We start from the raw sequence: 20024 nt of genomic DNA, 5'->3' as shown, positions 1-20024 counted from the left end.
TCAGGTGCCCAGGCCTGGTGTAGACTGAGCCCCAGCCCCTCTCCAGGCTCTCTGGCTGGCCAAGGGCTCCCACCTGGCTGCCTTCATATCCCCTTTCAGAGGAAGTCTGCAGAGAGACAGCTGATATGCTCAGGTCTTCCGTTAACACACAGGCAGCTGCCATTACAGGGCCCTTCTTGTCTCCCTGATGAGATTAACTGTGGGAGGGGATCAAGAAACCAGCAGCAGCCCCCACCCCAGCAGCACTGCTGCAGAGCAGGTAACTTAAGTAACTCAGACACAGGTGGAGATCGCACCCACATGCCTGTCGGCACAGGACGTTGGTCATTTGTGCTTGAGCTTGGGCAGCAGGGACATCCAGGCTCAGTTTGGGGATTTGTCACCCACCCCACACACAAATGCACTTCTCTTGTCTTAGTAAGCTCAGCGAGTTTGGAAGGAAGGAAATGTGCAGGGGACAGCACATACGAGCATACAGCATAGGACACAACAGAAACCAAAAGGAAAGTTTCTTATCATCCAAACAGTCTGACTACTTCTTATCATAACTTTCCTGCTTTTGTTAAAATTTCTTTCCAGACTGGCAAAGATTCAGGCAGGGTCCCCTGATGGTAAAAGTTAGATTAAAAAAATATTTATTGATGTTTCTTTTAAAAATGTTTGGTGACCCCAACTAATTCATCCAAAATGCAAACTGTAAACACAACAGCAACGGAGTAACAATCAAGTGGGCAGCATCCTGAGGAGGACAGACTGGACAAGAAAGAGAGAGCGCGGCAGTGAGCGGGAGAACGGAAGACGGGTGCAGTGACATACAGTGACAAACTGAGCAGATAAGAAAAGGAATTCTATCTGGACCCCAGTGACTTCAGTGCAGCCGCTAAAAAAAAACCTCTGGGTCAAATACTAAACAGCAGAGGAATGGATGAGCCTTCTCTGTGAGCATGCTCAGCATGTCGGCATGGGAACAAGGAAGCCCAGAAGTTCTGTAGGCATCTCCCAATGGATGGCTACCATTTCTAGGATGCAGAGAAGTTTTCTTTCTGGTCCCTGGATACGTCATGTTTTCCATGCTACCTCTCATCCTGGAGGGTCACAGTTACTGTTTCAAAACCCCCACAGAAACCCCTTAATAAAATAAAGAAACCACAGAAGCAGTGACACTGGGCTCTGCTGGAATGTCCCCTCCCTCTACCACCGCCTGCAGCTGCTTCTGGGCTTGTCCAACTGTAATGATTAGGGTTTTACCAGCCCACTTGTTACAGCCAGTGTGAACCTCAGTGCCATGGTCACAGAACTACAGCAGATGGGGTGAGGATGCATGTGCCTGTGTGTGCGGCTCTGGGGGTCTGGACGCTGCCCTCGCTTTGTAACCCTTGCCCAGAACGCTGGGGTCGCTTCCACCGGAGAGACTCCACGGTATGTCTAGAAGTGTCATTAAATACTCAGTTCACCAAGGCTGACCACCTCCGCTGTCATAGGATGATACAGCATCTGCAGAAGCGCTGTCTGCTGCCCCCTACTGATGGGGGTGGAGTGACAGGGGCGAAGTAGGCGTGGACTTTAATATTGGGTAAATGGGTCTGAAACAAGACAGAAACATCAATGAGAGCGCGCTCACAGAGAAAGAGAAAGCAATGAGAAAGAGAAAGCAATGCTGCTTCTTAGAGAAGCCAAAGGGCTGAGTGCAGGAGAGCAGGGATGCTAGGATGCTAGGATGTACAGAGGCCAGGCTGTACTCTCTTCTATGGAGGGGACTCCCAGTTAGAATCCCATAGCTCGAAGAAGCTATACAAATTTAAAACAATTACTTATTGAATCAAAACATGTTTCTAGTCTTTATCTGAATACTTACTAGGTTTAAGGCATGTGTTCCTTGTTAAATGAGAGGGTCTAAAAGTGGGGATCCTACCTTTAGGATCTCAGCTTCTTTAGATACTCCTCAGTAGCTAAGTAAAAGCAAAAATTAAAATACCAGCACACAAAGACGCTCTGGCTAGCTCGTGACTGTCTGTCCACTGTCGTTTCCCGAGGCTGAGGAGCTGTTTAATATGCAGTACCCCCACCTCTCCCTGTACACTAGGCAAGCTCCCCAGCACCGACTGCACCCCCAGCCTCTCTTTACTTTGAATTTGAAGACAGTGTCTCGCTGTATGGATGGAGCTCATTTTCTTTGTCGTGTCTCTCTTCCCCTTAGAGCCAAATTCCGGCATGGGAGCCTTTATGGCTCTTAGTTTTGTCTGTGCTCTGGGGATTGGTGAAGGCCTGGATACTACCGCCCAGACGTCTTCCCTTCAGAGACACTTTCCTACTAGTTCTACCTGACGTATAGGTGACTATCCAAGAAAATTAAAACAGAGAAATCGAGAGAAATCTGAAAAGAAACTGGTGAGGAAAAAGTGAGGGGGGAGGAAGGCGGGGCTGTGGAGGGGAAGGAGGAAAGGTGGGTGAGGAGATGGCAAGCAGTGCTCTTTACCCTGAGTCTCTTGATGCCAGCCCGTGTGATCTGCTGGCAGTCATAGAGTTCTATCCGCTCAAGGCTGTGACAGCTCTTCAAGTGCTCCAGGGATGCATCGGTGATCAGTGGGCAGTTGTCCAGCTCAATCACCTCCAGCTGGTCGTGGGCACAGGCCCCGTTCCCTAGGTGACGGATTCCATCGTCCGTGATCAGCTCACAGTGAGAAAGACTCTGCAACCAAAGAGAGCAAAGATGGACAACCAAGCAAAGCAGCTTCTGGCATTGCTCTCGCCACACACTTACATACAATCCCAGCACAGGCTTTTCTGGCTGGTCCTGATGAATGCAGAGCCATCAAGAGCCATTCATGGTGGATCAAGAGCTGACTGACCATCTGCTCTCAGCATCTACAACTGAGGACTTTTTTATTTTTGTATAATTACAAATTCATTTTGTGAATTCATGGAATGACTATAAACTATTTCACCAAGTAAGGTAGACTTAGAAATCACCTACCCGTACAAGGTGTGGTGGCACACACTTTATTCCAGCAGAGGTGGGAGGAACTCTTAGGAGTTCAAGGCCAACGTGGTCTACAGAGCACAGCCAGAGACAGCCAGAGCTACACAGTAAGACCACGGTGTCACAAACAAACAAATCCATTCTCCAAATTAACACTTTTCTTATCTATAGGGCAAAACAGGTCCCTATACAAACTTTTAGGAAGTTGAAACTGAATACTGACGACCTGATTCAGGGCACCAATGCACACTTAGCTAAGATGACTTTATAGCTATTGGGTGCTGGTATCTCACATATAACCTGACCCACCAAACACAAGAGTGTTCTGTATTCTGTTCTGGACAGAGAACCATCAACCAAAATACCCCTTATAGAGTCACCTAAATCAGGAGCCAGAGGAACGTGTCCTGTAAAACATTGGTCAATTCTAGGTTTTTATTCTGCAAATGCACATCACTATATAATCCAGGTTGGCCTCAAACTCCAGGTGATCCTCCTGCCTCAGCTCTTGAGTGCAGGGATTACAGGCATATGCCACTACACCTCATTAGCAGTATGTTTTAATTAAATATAGTAACACACACAACATTCTAGGTTGGGGACAGTGAGACGGCTCAGTGGCTTAGTGGGTAAAAGGATTTGTTTCTAAGCCTGTGACCTGAGTCTGTTCCCCAGAACCTACATAGAGGTGCGAGGAGAGAATTAACTCTAAACCACTTGTCCACACACACTGTGTACATGTACACACACAATTATAGAGTTCAATCCCCAGCACCCACATGGTGGCTTACAAAGATCTATAACCCCAGTTCCACAGGATCCAATAGGAACAAACATAAATGGTGCATATCCATGCATATAGGAAAAAAAAACCCCACAAAAGTAAAATAAACAAATCTAAAAGTTTTCTGAATAAATAAATTTAAAAGTTTAACAGTCAAAGTCAAACTTACCAACACCTGAAGTCGAGGACAGTGTATTGAAAGTTGGATTAATGTGCTATCTGTGATCTAAAACAACAAGTAAATTTGCTGTAAGTAAAATTATACTAATTTATATGTAATTCATGAATTAATACTCAAAGCAACTCTACTCCTAGTTCAGGTATTATTAAATAACAGGCCCTTAGGGTTTCAGTCCCACATGCTACATTGAGCCAGTAAAAAAACACTGTTCAAAATCTATCTTTCTTTCCTTTTTCCTTCCTTCCTTCCTTCCTTCCTTCCTTCCTTCCTTCCTTCCCTCCCTCCCTCCCTCCCTCCCTCCCTCCCTCCCTCCCTCCCTCCCTCCCTCCCTCCCTCCCTCCTTTTCTCAAACTTTCTCCATCCCTAGAGATAGGGTTTCTCTGTGTAGCCCTGGCTGTCCAGGAGCTCACTCTGTAGACTAGGCTGGCACAGAGATCCACCTGCCTCTGTCTCCTGAGTGCTTGGATTAAAGGCATGCGCCACCACTGTCTGGCTCAAAACACGGTTTTCAAACTCAGAGATCAGGTGCTTCCAGAGCACCAGTGCTGGGCACTAGTGCTGGCTCATTGGTTAAGAGCACTGGCTGCTTTTCCAGAGGACCTGGGTTCAATTCCCAGCATTCATATGGTGGCTCACAATTGTCTGTAGCTCCAGTTTTAGGGGGGCCTTTTCATCTTGCTTTTGGAAAAAAGATTTGCCGGGCAGTGGTGGCACACGCCTTTAATCCCAGCCCTTGGGAGGATTTCTGAGTTCAAGGCCAGCCTGGTCTACAGAGTGAGTTCCAGGATAGCCAGAACTACACAGAGAAACCCTGTCTCGAAAAACCAAAAAAGATTTGCCTAAACTGCCAATGCCTCTTTTCAAACCCCTATCTAACCTTTATTTCTACGATCCTTGAGAGGATCTGAAATAGGGTGAGCACAGAGGGGAGACCTTTGATGCAGAGGGACCAACTCTAAAGAAGACACAGCACTTAGCATGCACAAGAGGTGAATGGACGGGGAACACTAATTTAATAGTAAATGGCAGCTGTCACGTATCATCTGGACAATGATTTTATACTGCAAACACCAATTCCTGCTGTGCCTGGAAGAAACCTCAGTATGTGGAAGATCAACACTACTTACTGCTGGGTGCTCCGGTGTCCTGCGTAGGGAGAGGGCTGGGCATTCTGCAACATACATACTGTGTCTACCACAAACACTCTGAGAATAAATCACACTCTTACCTGCACACATTCTTCTAGGTCCATCTTTTCAAGTTCATGGCAATTCTACAAAGTATAATGCCATATAATTCAGTATAAACTTCTAAGACACTAGTAAATCATAAAAGCCCAAACTCCCCGAGACTATTAAACACAGCAATCAAAGCACGGTGGTGCAGTTGCTGTCAGCCCAGGGCCGCTCTATCATACTCTCTGTTTTTTGGAATAGTCTTGCTCTGTAGCCTATGCTGTCCTCCAACCCAAGATCCCACTGCCTCAGCTTCCCAAAGGCTGAGACTGATTATAAACACACACCATCATCCCTGCGTTGGTCGTACATATAAAAAGGCTTTGATCACAGTAAAACTTCTCAATTAGTTCATACTTAAACAATGAACATTTTATAATTCCAAAGGAGTAATTTTGCTAAAAATTAATACTATGGTAATAAGATCTTTTAAACTAAAAAGTAGTTCAATAAACATTATTTTGTTTGGAACAGAAGTTTTATTTGCTTTTTAAGCTAGACATGCTGGCCTTCACCTTATCAGTACTTCATAGATCAGCCTGAAAGCAAATTACATTTCCCTTATTATTCAATACCAACCAAAGTCAACATAATTTAAAATGTTATTACTGAGCAAGGCTGATAGGAGTTCCAGGCCAGCCTGGTCTACAGAGGGAGCTCCAGACCAGCCTGGTCTACAGAGGGAGTTCAAGGCCAGCCTGGTCTACAGAGGGAGTTCTAGGCCAGCCTGGTCTACAGAGGGAGTTCTAGGCCAGCCTGGTCTACAGAGAGAGTTCCAGGCTAGCCTGGTCTACAGAGAGAGTTCCAGGCCAGCCTGGTCTACAGAGGGAGTTCCAGACCAGCCTGGTCTACAGAGGGAGTTCAAGGCCAGCCTGGTCTACAGAGGGAGTTCCAGGACAGCCAGGGCTCCACAGGAAGCAGGACAGCGCTGTTACTCTACAATGATCACACAGGGAGCATTAAATCCCCTGAAGAGACTCTTAGGTACATTACTAACCAGACCTGCATCTCCTTCAACAAGACTCTCACTCAATCACATACCAAACAACAGAGTTTTACAAAGTACCAGGAAACCCCTGGTTCATGTCATTCACTAACTTAATGGAACTGGAGAATCAAGTCTCAACAAAGAGTGCCATGATCTGACAAATGTCTGCACTTCCCAAGCCCTGCAGCCCTGGGCAGACAAAAACAAAACCCACTGTGAAACCAACTGCAGAACCTTGGGGAACTCTTACCCTGGCCAGGGTAGTGAAGCCCACATCTGTTAACTGGGAACATCTGGCCACTTCTAATATTCTGTTAAAAGAACAAAGTGAAAAGAAAGTTAGGCTCCTGGTTCCTGAAACCCAGTTTTACTAAAACAGTAATTTGAGAAAGCAATCTTTATTCTCTGCTCATAATACAGAATGACATCAGTGACTACACAAGTTTGTGCACAACAGCAATATTAGTGATTACAAAAGTTTGTGCACAATCTTGTTGTTTTCACGTAGTTATCAAATGGTCCTGTCAACACCATACTTCAGGGTGATGCAATCAAAGAATACAGAGGAATAGAACTGAAGCTGACAGTTAAAGCCAAATTGCATTAATAGCCTTCTTGATGGCATATTGCTTACCCCCAGAGGGCAGCCTGCTCCTAGAAAACAAAGGAAATGGAGATAAATACTCTGTTTCAGTTCATCTGTTGCTGAAGTAACTATTTTCTGTCTTTCATGTAGGTCTCAGCAGATTTTAATTGCCTTAAAAATATAAGTGAATTGCTGGAGTTCAGGTCTGTCCCAACATGAAACCCTGCGGTAGAGGCCACCTGTCTCCTCCCACAGGCTCCTGGGTGCGCTAACACTGACCTCATACCACTCATAGGACTGGAGATCAAAAGTTGCCCGTTCTGTGTAAAGCCTGGTAATGGCTGTGCTATATGATGGCACCAAACACTGTTTCCTTAAAAACCCTTACAACCAAAGTTAAAAAGCGAAGCCAAAACACAATAAATCACCATCAAAACCCAGAAATTAGTGTTGTAGGACGAACAGGGTCTGACAAGACAGCCTGTGACTGTCACAGCTGAGCCTGGACAGTCTCACAGTATAAGGAGCACACAGGAAGTAGCGCTGAGATTTAAAGTAAGGAAGGCTGCCATGGACGGCCTCCTAGAGGCCCTGCTACCTCCCTCCTCCCCGAGGACCAGCTTTATTCTAGACTGAAGGTGATGTCACCTCAGAAGGAACCTCCACATTTTCAGCCCCTGTGGTTGGCCCATTGCTGGGAGAGCACGGAAAAGTCTGTTGCTCTGTTATCTTACAGTATGATTGTTATCATACTGTAAGACGTGCTAGTGATTGTTACTTTACATAAAAATGTGCCTGTCTCAGAATCCTGCTCACGTACTTAAATGTCTATGGGCCTCTGAGCAGGTCATCTCGCCCTTACCCTAAAAACAGTGCTTTACATTAGAGATCAGTATTTGTAAGCCCCTAAAGCAATACTATCCTTGTGAGTTACATGGGTATCATTCACACACACACACACACACACACACACACACACACACCCCACAAAACAATGTTATGCATGTTTTTTCTGGAATATGGTTTGATATTATGTACATCCTAACAGAAAATTCTACAAAAACATCCAGATAAGAGCTACAGAGTAACAAAGCTGTTCTAACAGATAAACCTGGTTGGGCATGGTGGAGTGTGCTTTTAATCCCAGAACTTGGGAAACAGAGGCAGGTCACTCTCTGAGTTCAAAGCCAGCCTGGTTTACATAAGAGTTCCAGGACAGCCCACATAATATATACCCTGCCTCAACATGAATGAATGAATGAATGAATGACTGGATGACAGTAAGTAAAGTAAACACAAGAACTTCTGCAGGAAAAAAAAAAAAAACCCAAACTTCTACATATTACAGGATGGGCTTTTAAAATGTGGAGAAAGGAGCTTTAAGAAGTATTTTTTCCCACTCTGACCAGTAAGATCCCTGTTGACTCGGGTCATTTACATGTCATCACAGGACAAAGCCAGTGCGACAGTGCAGTCTGCTTAAAGGTTCAAAGCGCCAGGGGAAATGAGGCCCACAGAGGCCTACAGTGGCAGCTTCCTCTCCCCTTGATTTGTTTTGAGCTAAATAAACAAGGTTTACCTAAGTCGAGGGCAGTTCTGACCTAGAGCGTTCAGGATGGCATCTGTGATATTGGAGCACCCAGAGGCACAGAGGGACTGCAACTTATGACACCCTCTGCATATGGTGATGAGACCTTCATCTGTGATTTGCTAAAACACAAAAGTGAGAAGAATCAATATGTGTTACTTACAGGAAGAAAAAAAAAAAAATCAAACACTTGCAGGAGGCAGCATGTCCACTGGGCACCCAAGCCTAGAGGCTGACTTCTGCGGCTGTGCTCACTCTGTGTGAGATCTTAGCCTAAGGATGCTGGGGGGGGGGGGGGGGGGGGGGGAGGGCAGTGTGGGCACACCATGGTGAGGACCCACAAAGCTTAAAACCTAGAAAACAAGTAAGAACTAGTCTTCTTTTTGATTGTTTGGTTTGTTTGTGAGATAAGGTTTCTCTGTGTAGTCCTGGCTGTCCTGGAACTCAGAGATCCTCATGCCTCTCTGCCTCCTGAGTGCTGTGATTAATGGTGTGTGGTGTGTGCCATTGTGGCCAGCTAGGAAGCAGTCTCTTAATAGTATAAATATATTTACCAGTATAACTGAAAATTAATACAAAAATAAACTGTGGGTGGCTATAATCTCACCACAGCATCTACTTATTTGTATTTTTAGAACAAATATCATAACTTATGTAACTAAATAGATGTGCTTAATTCAGATATAAATTAGTATTTTAAATAATTTTGAATTGAAATAACATTTTGAAACTTCAAAAATGTTACAATTAAGTAAAATGTCACAATAGGGTGTATGGGCATACACCAATAACCCGAACACTGGACAGAAAGAACAGTGCAGAAGGATCTTTAAGTTCTAGGCCACCCTGGACAACACGTTGTGTCCACTTTGTGTCAGACCACGTTGCAGGAAAAAAAATATACATGGAGGGACATGTAACATCTGTGTGGGTTTCTCTATGTAGCTCAGGCTTGCTTTGAAATCATGGCAATTCTGCTTCAGGTTTAAAATTATGGGATCATTTTGTCTTTGAAACAGGGTTTCACTATGGGACCTAGCAGGTCTAGAACTTCTTACATAACACAGGCTGGCCTTCAGTTATGATCTTTTTGTCCTCATCTGCTCAGTGCCGGGTTTTGGCCCCAGGATTATAGGTGTGCATCAATAACTACGCCTGTAAGTCATTGTGATGGAACTTTTGTAACAATGTTACCGAGGAATTACTAACACTTCCGTATTATGGGAAGGGATACTTACTAAGCAGGTTTGTAAGTTCAATGTCACCAGCTCAGGGCAGTGTGCACCTATGTACTTGAGGGCCTCATCTTCTAGCTGCAAAGATTACAAATAACAGTTTACTGACTCATCCATCAATATGTTCTCAATATAGCTAACCAAGCTGCAAAGGAACAAACTATCATGCCATATTCCTAGTAGTAGTAACCAGGATTTTCTAGAAGTCAGTTTTGCCATATCAAATTCTTATTATTAATATCAAGCTTAGAAAAAGGTTAATGTCAGGATGTGAAAGGGTCTAATTATGTTGTCCTGGTTATCCTTGTACCCCGTCTGTGGACCAGTCTGGCTTTCTGCTGGGATTACAGTCTGGACATGGATTTTATTTCTAGCATATTAAATATTCATGATTCATTGTATTAAGACTATAGGCAAAGGAATTTTCATGGTCCTACAACCTACATGAGGCGTTTGTTTTCCTTTTTAACAAGCTTTTGGGAGGAGGAGCTGAGAAGGAAATCCCGCTAGCTGCTGAGGGTCAGGGGGAACTCACAGCGCTGGACAGATGAAAAGCAGCGCATCAGGATGCACTGTAATCAGTGTTTTTCAGGATCCCACAAACCAGACGCTCAAGCTGTTGTTTTAAGGCAATAATACATCCAAAGTTCTGTTTCAAACAAAGGAATTTTCCCAGCATGGCAACAGCCAGGCGTTTTCAGTGGAGTCCAGGGCGCAGCTTTAGTGAGCACTGATAAAGCAGGAGTCACACCTAACTCCATCAGCTTTGTGAGTCTTCCTTCTTTCCTTCCTTTTTTTTGTTTTGTTTTGTTTTTTGAGACAGGGTTTCTCTGTGTAGCCCTGGCTGTCCTGGAACTCACTCTGTAGACCAGGCTGGTCTTGAACTCAGAAATCTGCCTGCCTCTGCCTCCCAAGTGAGTGTTTCTTTTAATGTCATCTCACAGGTGTTTTTTTTTTTTTTTTTTTAAAAAAGAGAAATTGAATTTTATTTTTATTGTTACTTTTTTTTCCTTGAGACGGAGCCTTATGACATAGCCTAGGCTGCCTTTGGACTTACAGGGATCCTTGATACTCCTGTCTCAGCCTCCCAAATGCTAGGTTTACAGGGATGTACCATCGTGCCTAAGTTTGTGAATTTTTTAATGAAAAGAAGTACAATTTATACTTGTGAGACATAGTAGGAGGTAAAATGAACCCTTAAAATATACTTGCTATATACTGTACACTTGGCAGATCTATGAACAATTCCTGCTGGTTATACCAGGGTAAACACCAAGACTGCCCTTTTTGCCTATTCGGCTCAAAGTAACAGGGAATAAAGACATTTTCTTTTCAATACAAGAGTGTCTCTCCATTGCCCCTCCCCCGTTTATGCTTTGGTCAGATATTAAGTCTCCTCGATTCTAAGAAAGACGTTCTGACGTTTGGAAGCGTGTCTTTATGGTTAGCAGCGTCTCCAACTCCCACTGTCCTCAGGACGGAGGTCTTGGGAAAATGTACAAAGAGCTAATGGTTCCTCTAACGTTCACGAGCACCACATGGAGCATTACCTGAGTGCAGCCTTTTAAGAATAAGGCCTTGAGACCCCCACAGCCTCTCACTAGTGCTTGAATGCCATCCTTGGTTACTTGGTCACACCAGGAAATGTTCAACTGCTCCAACAGTGGACAGCCCTCACTTAGGATAAAACACAAGGAGACAAGCATGTCACTCCCTCCAATCTCAGAGCTGCCACAGCCTCATCTTTCTATGTGGTCACATAGGACTGCATCACTAGGCAGAGTTATTTTAAACCCACTTTACACAACAAGCACAAAGTACATATTGTTTTTCAGATACAGATGGGAAGTGGAAATTAAATGACTAGTTTAAATTAGTCTAGACTAGACTAGAGTAACCAACAACAGTTCAGATTCAAGGTCAGATTTCCTGTCAAGGAATTTAACTAGTATCACAGTTTTATCATACTTTCAAACAGAACAGACTGTGTTCAGCCTTTGTATAATATCCTGGATCTACCTTTGATTCTTTCTGCTCTGGTCAGTAAGTCCTGTGTGGAATACTGAAGGTTTTCAAGCCTTCTATCCTGTAACACTGCCTGAGCAGCCTCAAGTGCCTGCTCTACCAGGTCTAGATACAGATTTAAGGTCATCTTCAACATAAATAATCTGACTCCAGCCAAGTCACTTAAGCGTGTCTGAACCTCTCAGTCTAAGATCAGCCATGTTCGTCTCAGGCTCACCCAAACTGAGACACTCACTGGAAGTGAGTGTATGCCAGCGGGTGCAGCCATACATGTATGCTTCTGTACCTGGGGCCCCTGTGCAACCTGCAGGCACATTAGTCACATTGCATGGCTGATTCAGACATTTACGTTTTTTAAAATATGTAAATGCTTGTCCTATCCACTGCATAAAGCCGTCAGTAAATGAGAACAGCTGTGTGAAAATATCTTATAAATGTAAAGTGTCACAGAACCGATGGCCTTACATGGCAAGCAGTTTCAGATAGACAGACACAGTGTGTCCTCACGAGGAAGTTCCAAAGGGGCCTCTGTTTTACATCACTTATACTAATTCTTTTTTTAAAAATATTTATTTATGTTATGTGTATGAGAACACTGTAGCTATCTTCAGACACACCAGCAGAGGGCATCGGATCTCATTACAGATGGTTGTGAGCCACTATGTGGTTGCTAGGAATTGAACTCAGGACCTCTGGAAGAGAAGTTGGTGCTCTTGACCACTGAGCCATCTCTCCAGCCTCCCATACTAATTCTTTCTCTCTCTTTCTGACAGAGGGTCTTGATAAGTAGCCTTGGCTGGCTTAATACCACAAGTGTACAGCAGCATAATAGAAAAAAAAAAACAAGAGATAAGTTTTTAATGTATATAAGCAGAACTAATACTCAGAGGTCTAATTATTTAAGAAAGTCTAGTTAAAAAGTAGATTTCTGGACTGGAGAAATGGCTCAGAGGCTAAAAGCAATGTCTAACTTTCTAGAGGTCCTGAGTTCAATTCCCAGCAACTACAAGGTGGCTCTTAACCATCTATAAAGAGATCTGATACCCTCTTCTGGCCTGCAGGCAGAATGCTGCATACATAATAAATCTTAAAAAAAAAACAAAAAAGTAGATTTCCAAAGGGAATGAGTATTTTTTATTTGGGAACTGAAGGTAGGTGTTTCAGAAGTTCAAGGCCAGCCTGGAATGAATGTGTGTATGTGTGTGTTTGTGTGTTGTGTATTGTGTGTGTGCATTTCCCCCCTAGGTCAGGCCTGATAGCATTCTGTAATCCCAGCTACTTGAGAGGCTGAGCCAGGAGGATCATACTTCAAAGCCTTCCTGGTCTATAAGCCAGCTGGTGTACATAGTGACACTACTAAAAATTAAAAGACAAAAGGAAACAAAAAGCCCAGAGCTCTGGAGGCAGAGGCAGGTGTATCTCTGAGTTCAAGGCCATCTTGGTCTGCAGAGGGAGTTCAGAGATAAACAGTGAGACCCTGTCTTAAAAGAAATGAACAGAAACCACAACAAAAAATAAGGCTGAGAAAGGGGAGGCTGGGCACCGAGCTCAGCGGTGGCATGCATCGTACATGCACAGCTCGAGGTTCAAAATGAAGGAAAGAGTAAATAAAGCTCCTAAGCACTGTCTTCTGGACTCTTAGTCCAGGCTGGCCTTAACTAATGATCCTCCTGCCTGCTGTGAAGAACCTCTAGCTTTAATGTACTTAGAACCCGGAGGTAATGAACACTTACTGCCATGTGACTTTAAAGCACTTTATGTATGACAGGCTGAAGCCCACAACGGCCTTCATGTCAGGCTAACAATGTCTCATGCCATCCTAGTAACAATGCTGCAAGGTTTCAAGGAAAAGCTCTTAGGGGCCACATGTGTTCAGCCGAAGCTGTCGGATAAGAACCTGGCTCCAGACTCCATTTTAACCACTAAGCTGTAACTACACATGCCATTTTCTTTTTTAAAAAGCAGTCCTTTATGAACATTTATCTTATCATTATCTGACAACTCATACTGCTCTGTTCAAAAGTCTAAGTCATCTCTGGATGCTTCCTATTAATGTAGCCTGTGATTTTAATGTGAGCAGGGGCAAAAAAAAGGTCCCCTGGGACTATAGGACACACCTGTGAAAACATGGCTGTCTTCAATTCCAGCTGTGTTATCAGCTTTTTTTTTTTTTTTAAACAAATATGTAGTAATAGGCATATTATAAGAAATTTACCTCAGAGCTTTGAGAGACATGTTTGTTATTGACGTACAGGAAGCCAAGTCGAGGTGCCTGAGTTTGGAGCAGAACTTGCTAAGGCTAGTGCAGGTACTGCAGAGAGGGGGAGGGGGGAAGAATACACATTTAAAATCAGAACACATTTGGGCACTGAGATGCACCTGCCTTGCATCTGACTGACGGTGCCCGTCAGCCATGCCCCGCCCCAAAGCCGTCTTCTGAGCTCACATTTGTGCTGTGGAAACTGTAGGGTTGCACTCCAAGATACAGAAGAACAATAAAATTTAAGTAAGGTACTTGATGACGTATATGCAAGTCCAACAACTTTACTGCATCACACACCTTTCTCAGTAACTATTCATGTGTATATCAACTGTAAACTGTTCATAGCAACCCCAAAGTAGCCATAAACCTAGGATCTTATTAAAAAGCAAGGGCAAGGCTGTGCCGCGTGTAACTTGTGGATGCAAACACTGAGCTGGGACAGCATACTCCGTGCCTGAGTGCTAAGAGGTCCGCACTTGCTCTATGAACCCACAGACACCAGAGGCCCGGCTCGAACAGCTCTACTTCTGCCTGCACTCCACTTTCTGTTCATGAAAACTCTGTGCAGGGCAGAAATCAAAGAGCTGGACTTTTGTAGGTAAACAAAGGAAGAACTGGAACTGGGCGTAAGAGAGGAATCATCGGACTGCTGTACTGTCCAGGATTTCAGATGTCAACTCACACTACTGGGGTATATCTCATACCCTAAATGAATATATTTAAAACTTTCACTTATTATATGTGTATATGATGTATGTGTACATACATGTGTCATGCTCTACAACCTGTATGTAGGGATTGGTTTTTTGCTTGTGTCATGGTTTCTGGAGATCAAATTCAAGTCATCAGCCCTGCACAACCATGCTGAGCCCCAAAATTTTTAAAAAATATAACCATGGGACTGGAGAAATGGTTCAGCAGTTAAAAACACTGGCTGCTCTTCTAGAGGACCTGGTTTCAATTCCCAGCACCTACTCACAAATGTCTATAACACCAGTTCCAGGGGATCTGATCCCTCTTCTGGCCTCCATGGGCACCAGACTCGAATGTGCTGCACAGACATACACACACGCAAACACCCATAAGAAGAAACACAAGCTCATGATTTTGTCTTTATAATAAAACTGGCTTAGAACTGGATCAAATACTTACATCTTTGTTTCCTTTTGGTTTTGGAGACTGAGTCTCTCTGTATACCCCTGGCTAACTGGAACTCAGAGATCCACCCTGCTTCTGTCTCCTGAGGCAGATTCAAGAGTTATAGGTGTGAGCCACCAGTGTATGGTAAGCTTGCATCTTTTAGCAGCCAGAATTCTCTTAGCCCTCTAGTTGGTTCAACACACTCTGGCCTCAGCATAAGTTTCTTTGTAGTTTTATTAGCCTTTTGGTGAAAACAAAACAGGCTTATGTTGTCCACTGTAGCCGCTCTCTCCTGACATAATGCTGCTTTCCACAGGTGCACAAAGAATCCTTGTCCTGATACCATGTCACTCACCTCACTGGCCTTAAACTAACATGATCCTCCTGTCTCAGCACCAACTGCTGGCACTACAGGCATTCAGCACAGAGCTCCTCAGAGACAAAGTTCTCATGCTCTTCCACAGTCTGTTTCTCCATCTCCTCCTTTTCCGCCTCCGGCTCGGTTGTTATTCGCTTGCTTTATATTTTGGAGGCAGTAACTCAAACTGGAGACCTAGAGCTCCTGAGTCAGCCTCCCTTACAGGGAGGTCCTGCCCAGCACCAGACGTCAGTGGGTAGCTACCTTCTCTAATGGCTTCAATCTTTAAAAGTTTTGTTTATTGCATTGCCATAAAATTTTAAATCTGCTTTTTTTTTTAAAAAAAAAAGTGAGCTGGACAGTGGTAGCACACACCTTTAATTCCAGCACTCGGGAGGCAGAGTAGGAAGATCTCTGAGTTCCAGGCCAGCCTGATCTACAGAGTGAGTTCTAGGTCAGCCAGGGCTACACAGAGAAACCCTGTTTCAAACAAAACAAAACAACTAATAGACAAACAAAGAAAACGAAAATAAGTCTGCTGAGACCTGGACAGACATTGCATGGAACCTATACTTCAATGTAGAGATGCTTGCCATCTTGCTATGTGTATTCCAAATAAATTGTCTTTATTTACTTAGTAAAGTTGAGTAGTTTTCAATGTAGAGGTCTTGTGCTTCCTTCACTACATTCACTTGTAAACTCTGGTTCCTTTTGAAGTTAAGGGAGATCTTCATATGTCTGTTTGGCACGTGTCTGTGTGCAGGTGAAGGCCACAGGACTTTGGGTGCTGATCTTCGGGTGCCATTCACTAATCTTGGGACAAGTTTTCTCACTGGTTCAGAGCTTACCTAGGAGACTAGGCTGCCAGGCCACTGAGTCCCACGGATCTGTCCTTTATTCTACATGGCTGGGATTACAAGTGCATGCCACCATGCCTAGCCTTTTAATATGGGTCCTGGGAACTGAACTGACTGAGCTAGCTCCAAGCTTGGCTTTTTTTTTTTTTCCTTGAGACTGCAGAACAGGGTTTTAAGCTCACTGTGTAACCAAGAATGGTCTTGATTTCCTGATCTCTTGTGTCTAATCTCCTGAGTGCCAAGAATACAGGCATGCTTCACTGCACCTCCTGGCTTGAAACTTTTCTTAAATTTCACTTTTACATTGGGTTACTAATATGCAGAAACGGAATTTTTTGAATGTTGATCCTCTATCCAAAGAATCACTATTTTATGCATGTTTTTTTTTTTTTTTTTTTTTTAATTTTTCTGAGACAGGGCCTACTATAGTCCTGGCTAACATGGAACTCACTATGTAGACAAGGCTAGCCTTACTCAAGAGATTTGCTTGCCTCTGGCTCCTGAATATGAGAAAAAGGTGTACTGAAGATGGGATGATAATGATGATGATGAGGAGGAGGAGGAAGAGTAAGAGAAGGAAGAAGAGGAGGAGGAAGAGGGGAACAATTACTGAGTTTGGGTACCAATGTGGTACAGCATGTACATGGAAGTCATGGGTCAACTTTGGGGAGTTCCTTCCTTCCACTGTGGGTCCCCGGGACTGAACTCAGGTTGTCAGAGCTGTGCAGTAGGAGTCTGTTGAACTACCAACCATCTTACTGACCCTAAAGCTTTTATCTTTTTTGTGAATACTAGCAGTTTTTGTGGTTTATGATTTACTTAATTTTTGCATGTATGTATGCATGCACATATGTATGTATTTATTTATTTAGAGATAGGTTTCTCTGTGTAGCCCTGGCTGTCCTGGAACTAGCAGAAATCCACCTGCCTCTGCCTTCCAGTGCTGGGACAAAAGGTATTCGCCACCACACCCAGCATGCTTACTAGAGCATTTTACATAGGTGAGGCTGGTCTTGAACTCCTGATCCAATTTTTATCTTTGTCTCTCCAAGTGCTGGGATTACAGGTGTGCACAGCAGAAACACAACAGCACATTTTTCTTTTCTTTCACAGTATCAAGGATTGAATTGAGAACCTCATGTATGCTAGGCAAGTATTCCAACATTGATTTATATCTCTTGTATCTCTAGATTTTTGTTTGTTTTATTTTTGGTGACAGGACATCACTGAATCACCCAAACTGACCTTGAGCTCACTTCGTAGCCTAAGAAAACCCTGAACTCCTCCTGTCTCAGCCTCCCGGGTAGGTCTGCTTGAGTTATGCAGCCGTCAAACCTGCTTTGGAGCCACTGTGCCTTAATTCTCTGACCCTGAGTACTGAATGTAGACTCTGATCAGGTGGGATTTTCACGATGTATTAACCTGGGAAAATTCCCTAAAATCACTCAACTTAAAAGAGCCTCGAACTCTTCCTACGACTTCCTCCTGAACGCTGGGATTAAAGGTGTGTACCACCATGCCTGGCTTGGTCTTATGGTTTTATGTTTATTCTATTAAGAGAAAATGAAGAGCCTCTTATGATATGTGCATCTGTCTCATGGGCTCATTCATACAACCTGGCTAATCACCACAGCTCAAGCTGGTCTGAAACTCCAGGTAATGTCTCTGCCTCAGCCTCCCAAGTGCAGAGACTACAGGCATGAACCACCATGCCTGGTTAGCTTCCACTCAGCTCAAAAGATTTAAGGAATTTTTGTTTTTAACTTATGAGTTACTTAAATGTACACTGCTTATTGCTTTAATCTTTAAATTCTTGGTATTCCCTTATATTTTTTTCTGATGAAGACCTCTACTTTAGTTCTCTAGTTGTAAAAAGAGAACACCCAGTTAATTATTTTAATCTTAACTTATTAAGCTTCCTAGTCTCCAGCCTATGGTCTATTCTAAGTGTCCAGAACACAGTGTGTTCTCTGCAATCACTGGGTAGAATGTTCTGCTTGCATAGACAGCAGTTTCCATTCTTTTATTTCTATATATTTTCTGGAGGGAGAGGGTCTTACTATGCTGTCTGGCTGGGCTTAGATCTTCCTCTGCAGACCAGGCTGGATTCTAACACACAGAGATCTGCCTGCTTCCGCCTCCATTTGCTGAGATTAAAGGTATTAATTTACTTGTGGAGGACCTAAAGTGTGTCTCCTTTTTTTGTATGTGTGTTCCCAGGGATTTATACACGCTGCTCACTCCAGCACTGAGCTGCATACCAAGCCCTCTTTCAGGTTTTAATGAACATCTATGGAGTCTAGCCTGGCCTTTACCTCTGGAACCTCTGGTCTCTATCTCCCAAAGTGCTGGGACTATAGCAATCCTCTTTAAATAATTTCTGCCTACTGACTGGATTCTACTTTTCCTGAGGGAGGTTCATTATTTATTTACTTCTTTAGTAGAGACTCATCCAGACCCATGGGCTGACAGTGTTCCTACCCAGCGTTTTTCACTGAGTGTTCTGCCCACGGAAGCACAGCTTGCATGCTATGCTGACAGTTCACACGTGGGCTAGAGAGAACACTTGGAGTTCCGGCTCTTCTCAGGTATCTTTTTCTTGTGTGCTTTTCTGTAAGCCTAAGCTCCATCACCTGGGAATATGTGGCTACCTTGTGTTTATTCTGACCTCTGCTGCCTGTGAACATGGCCTCTGGCCAACATAGGATTTGTGAGGTTTCTTAGATTTATTTTTATTTTATGTGTATGCTTGACTGTGAGTGCAGTGTGAGCATGCCTGGTTGTCCAGAGGACAGAAGAGGGCGCCACATCTTCTGGAGCTGGAATTACTGAAGGGTGTACGCTGCAAGTGAGGTAAACTGAGTCTGAGTCCTCTGTAAGAGCAGCAAGGCTCTTAAGCCCTGAGCTCTCCAGCCCAGGGAAAATGTCTGAGTATACCTCACTGCCTGTTATACCCCAAGTCTTAGTGACCCACCGCTTCATGCTAACATGAGTCTTAGTGACCCACCGCTTCATGGTAACATGAGTCTTAGTGACCCACCGCTTCAAGCTAAAAGGGCCTTCACTTTCCTCATTATCATTTTTATTGATCGTGTTTCAAATCAAGTGAGCCTACCTTGGAAGCAACTCAAACCTGTTGGTTTTTATACTCTACCTTGTTTACTAATTATTCAGAGCTACTCACGGATTAGTGGGCCAGGATTCCTAGGCAAGCATTCCACTGATATAGCCAGGCGGTGGCAGTGGCTGCAGCAGCAGCAGCTACACACACCTTTAATCTCAGCACTTGGTTGGATTTCTTGAATTTGGGCCAGCCTGGTCTATAGTTTTGTCTACAAAGAGAGTTCCAGGACAAGGAGGACTATACAGAGAAACCCTGTCTACAAATGAACAAAGAAAAGAATTTCACAGACCTGGAGCTCAGGTTTTAGCTCAATGGTAGAACTTGCCTAAAATGCACAAGTTTTGGGTTTGAGCTTCAGTATTAAGAATAAAAAGGACTTGTTAAGATGTAAATCTAGTCTAAAATATTTACAGATTAAATACCATGTCTAGGACTTTTTTTTGTTCAAGTACTGACAAAATCAGAAGATAAATCAGTAGGAGGAGTCAATGACCCAGGTAAGAATGGCCACAAAATAGTACAGTTGAAGCTGGGTGACAGGCTCTTGGTGTTCAGGACACACGATAAACACATCAGGCCATGGGTTCAGCCTCCAGCACAAAACAGAAAAGTCAGTACAGAGAAATCCTTTCTACATTGCTATGGCACCAACAGAGATTAGATTTAACCTTGGTCCATGT

At 43.8% G+C, this 20024-nt stretch overlaps 1 protein-coding gene across 3 annotated transcripts in view; it reads right to left on the bottom strand.

Annotated features, from left to right (window-relative positions):
• Positions 1 to 618: 618 nt before the first annotated feature.
• The window catches only part of Fbxl20 (F-box and leucine rich repeat protein 20), a 61497-nt gene continuing 42091 nt past the window's right edge, over positions 619 to 20024 (bottom strand). For all 3 annotated transcript variants that reach the window (XM_034504733.2, XM_076935844.1, XM_034504732.2), the window contains exons 7-15: positions 13818 to 13913; positions 11128 to 11254; positions 9581 to 9655; positions 8334 to 8464; positions 6419 to 6479; positions 5174 to 5218; positions 3934 to 3990; positions 2477 to 2689; positions 619 to 1583 (exon numbers count right to left, since the gene is read on the bottom strand). In XM_034504733.2, the coding sequence (XP_034360624.1) occupies positions 1476 to 1583; positions 2477 to 2689; positions 3934 to 3990; positions 5174 to 5218; positions 6419 to 6479; positions 8334 to 8464; positions 9581 to 9655; positions 11128 to 11254; positions 13818 to 13913 (913 nt within the window). In that variant the 3' untranslated portion in view covers positions 619 to 1475. The remainder of the gene's footprint in view (positions 1584 to 2476; positions 2690 to 3933; positions 3991 to 5173; positions 5219 to 6418; positions 6480 to 8333; positions 8465 to 9580; positions 9656 to 11127; positions 11255 to 13817; positions 13914 to 20024) is intronic.

This window comes from Arvicanthis niloticus, chromosome 6 (genome assembly GCF_011762505.2).
Source record: "Arvicanthis niloticus isolate mArvNil1 chromosome 6, mArvNil1.pat.X, whole genome shotgun sequence".
In the NCBI taxonomy this organism is placed as follows: domain Eukaryota; kingdom Metazoa; phylum Chordata; class Mammalia; order Rodentia; family Muridae; genus Arvicanthis; species Arvicanthis niloticus.
Note: the sequence above shows the minus strand (reverse complement) of the source record. Positions and strands in the feature narration are given on the sequence as shown.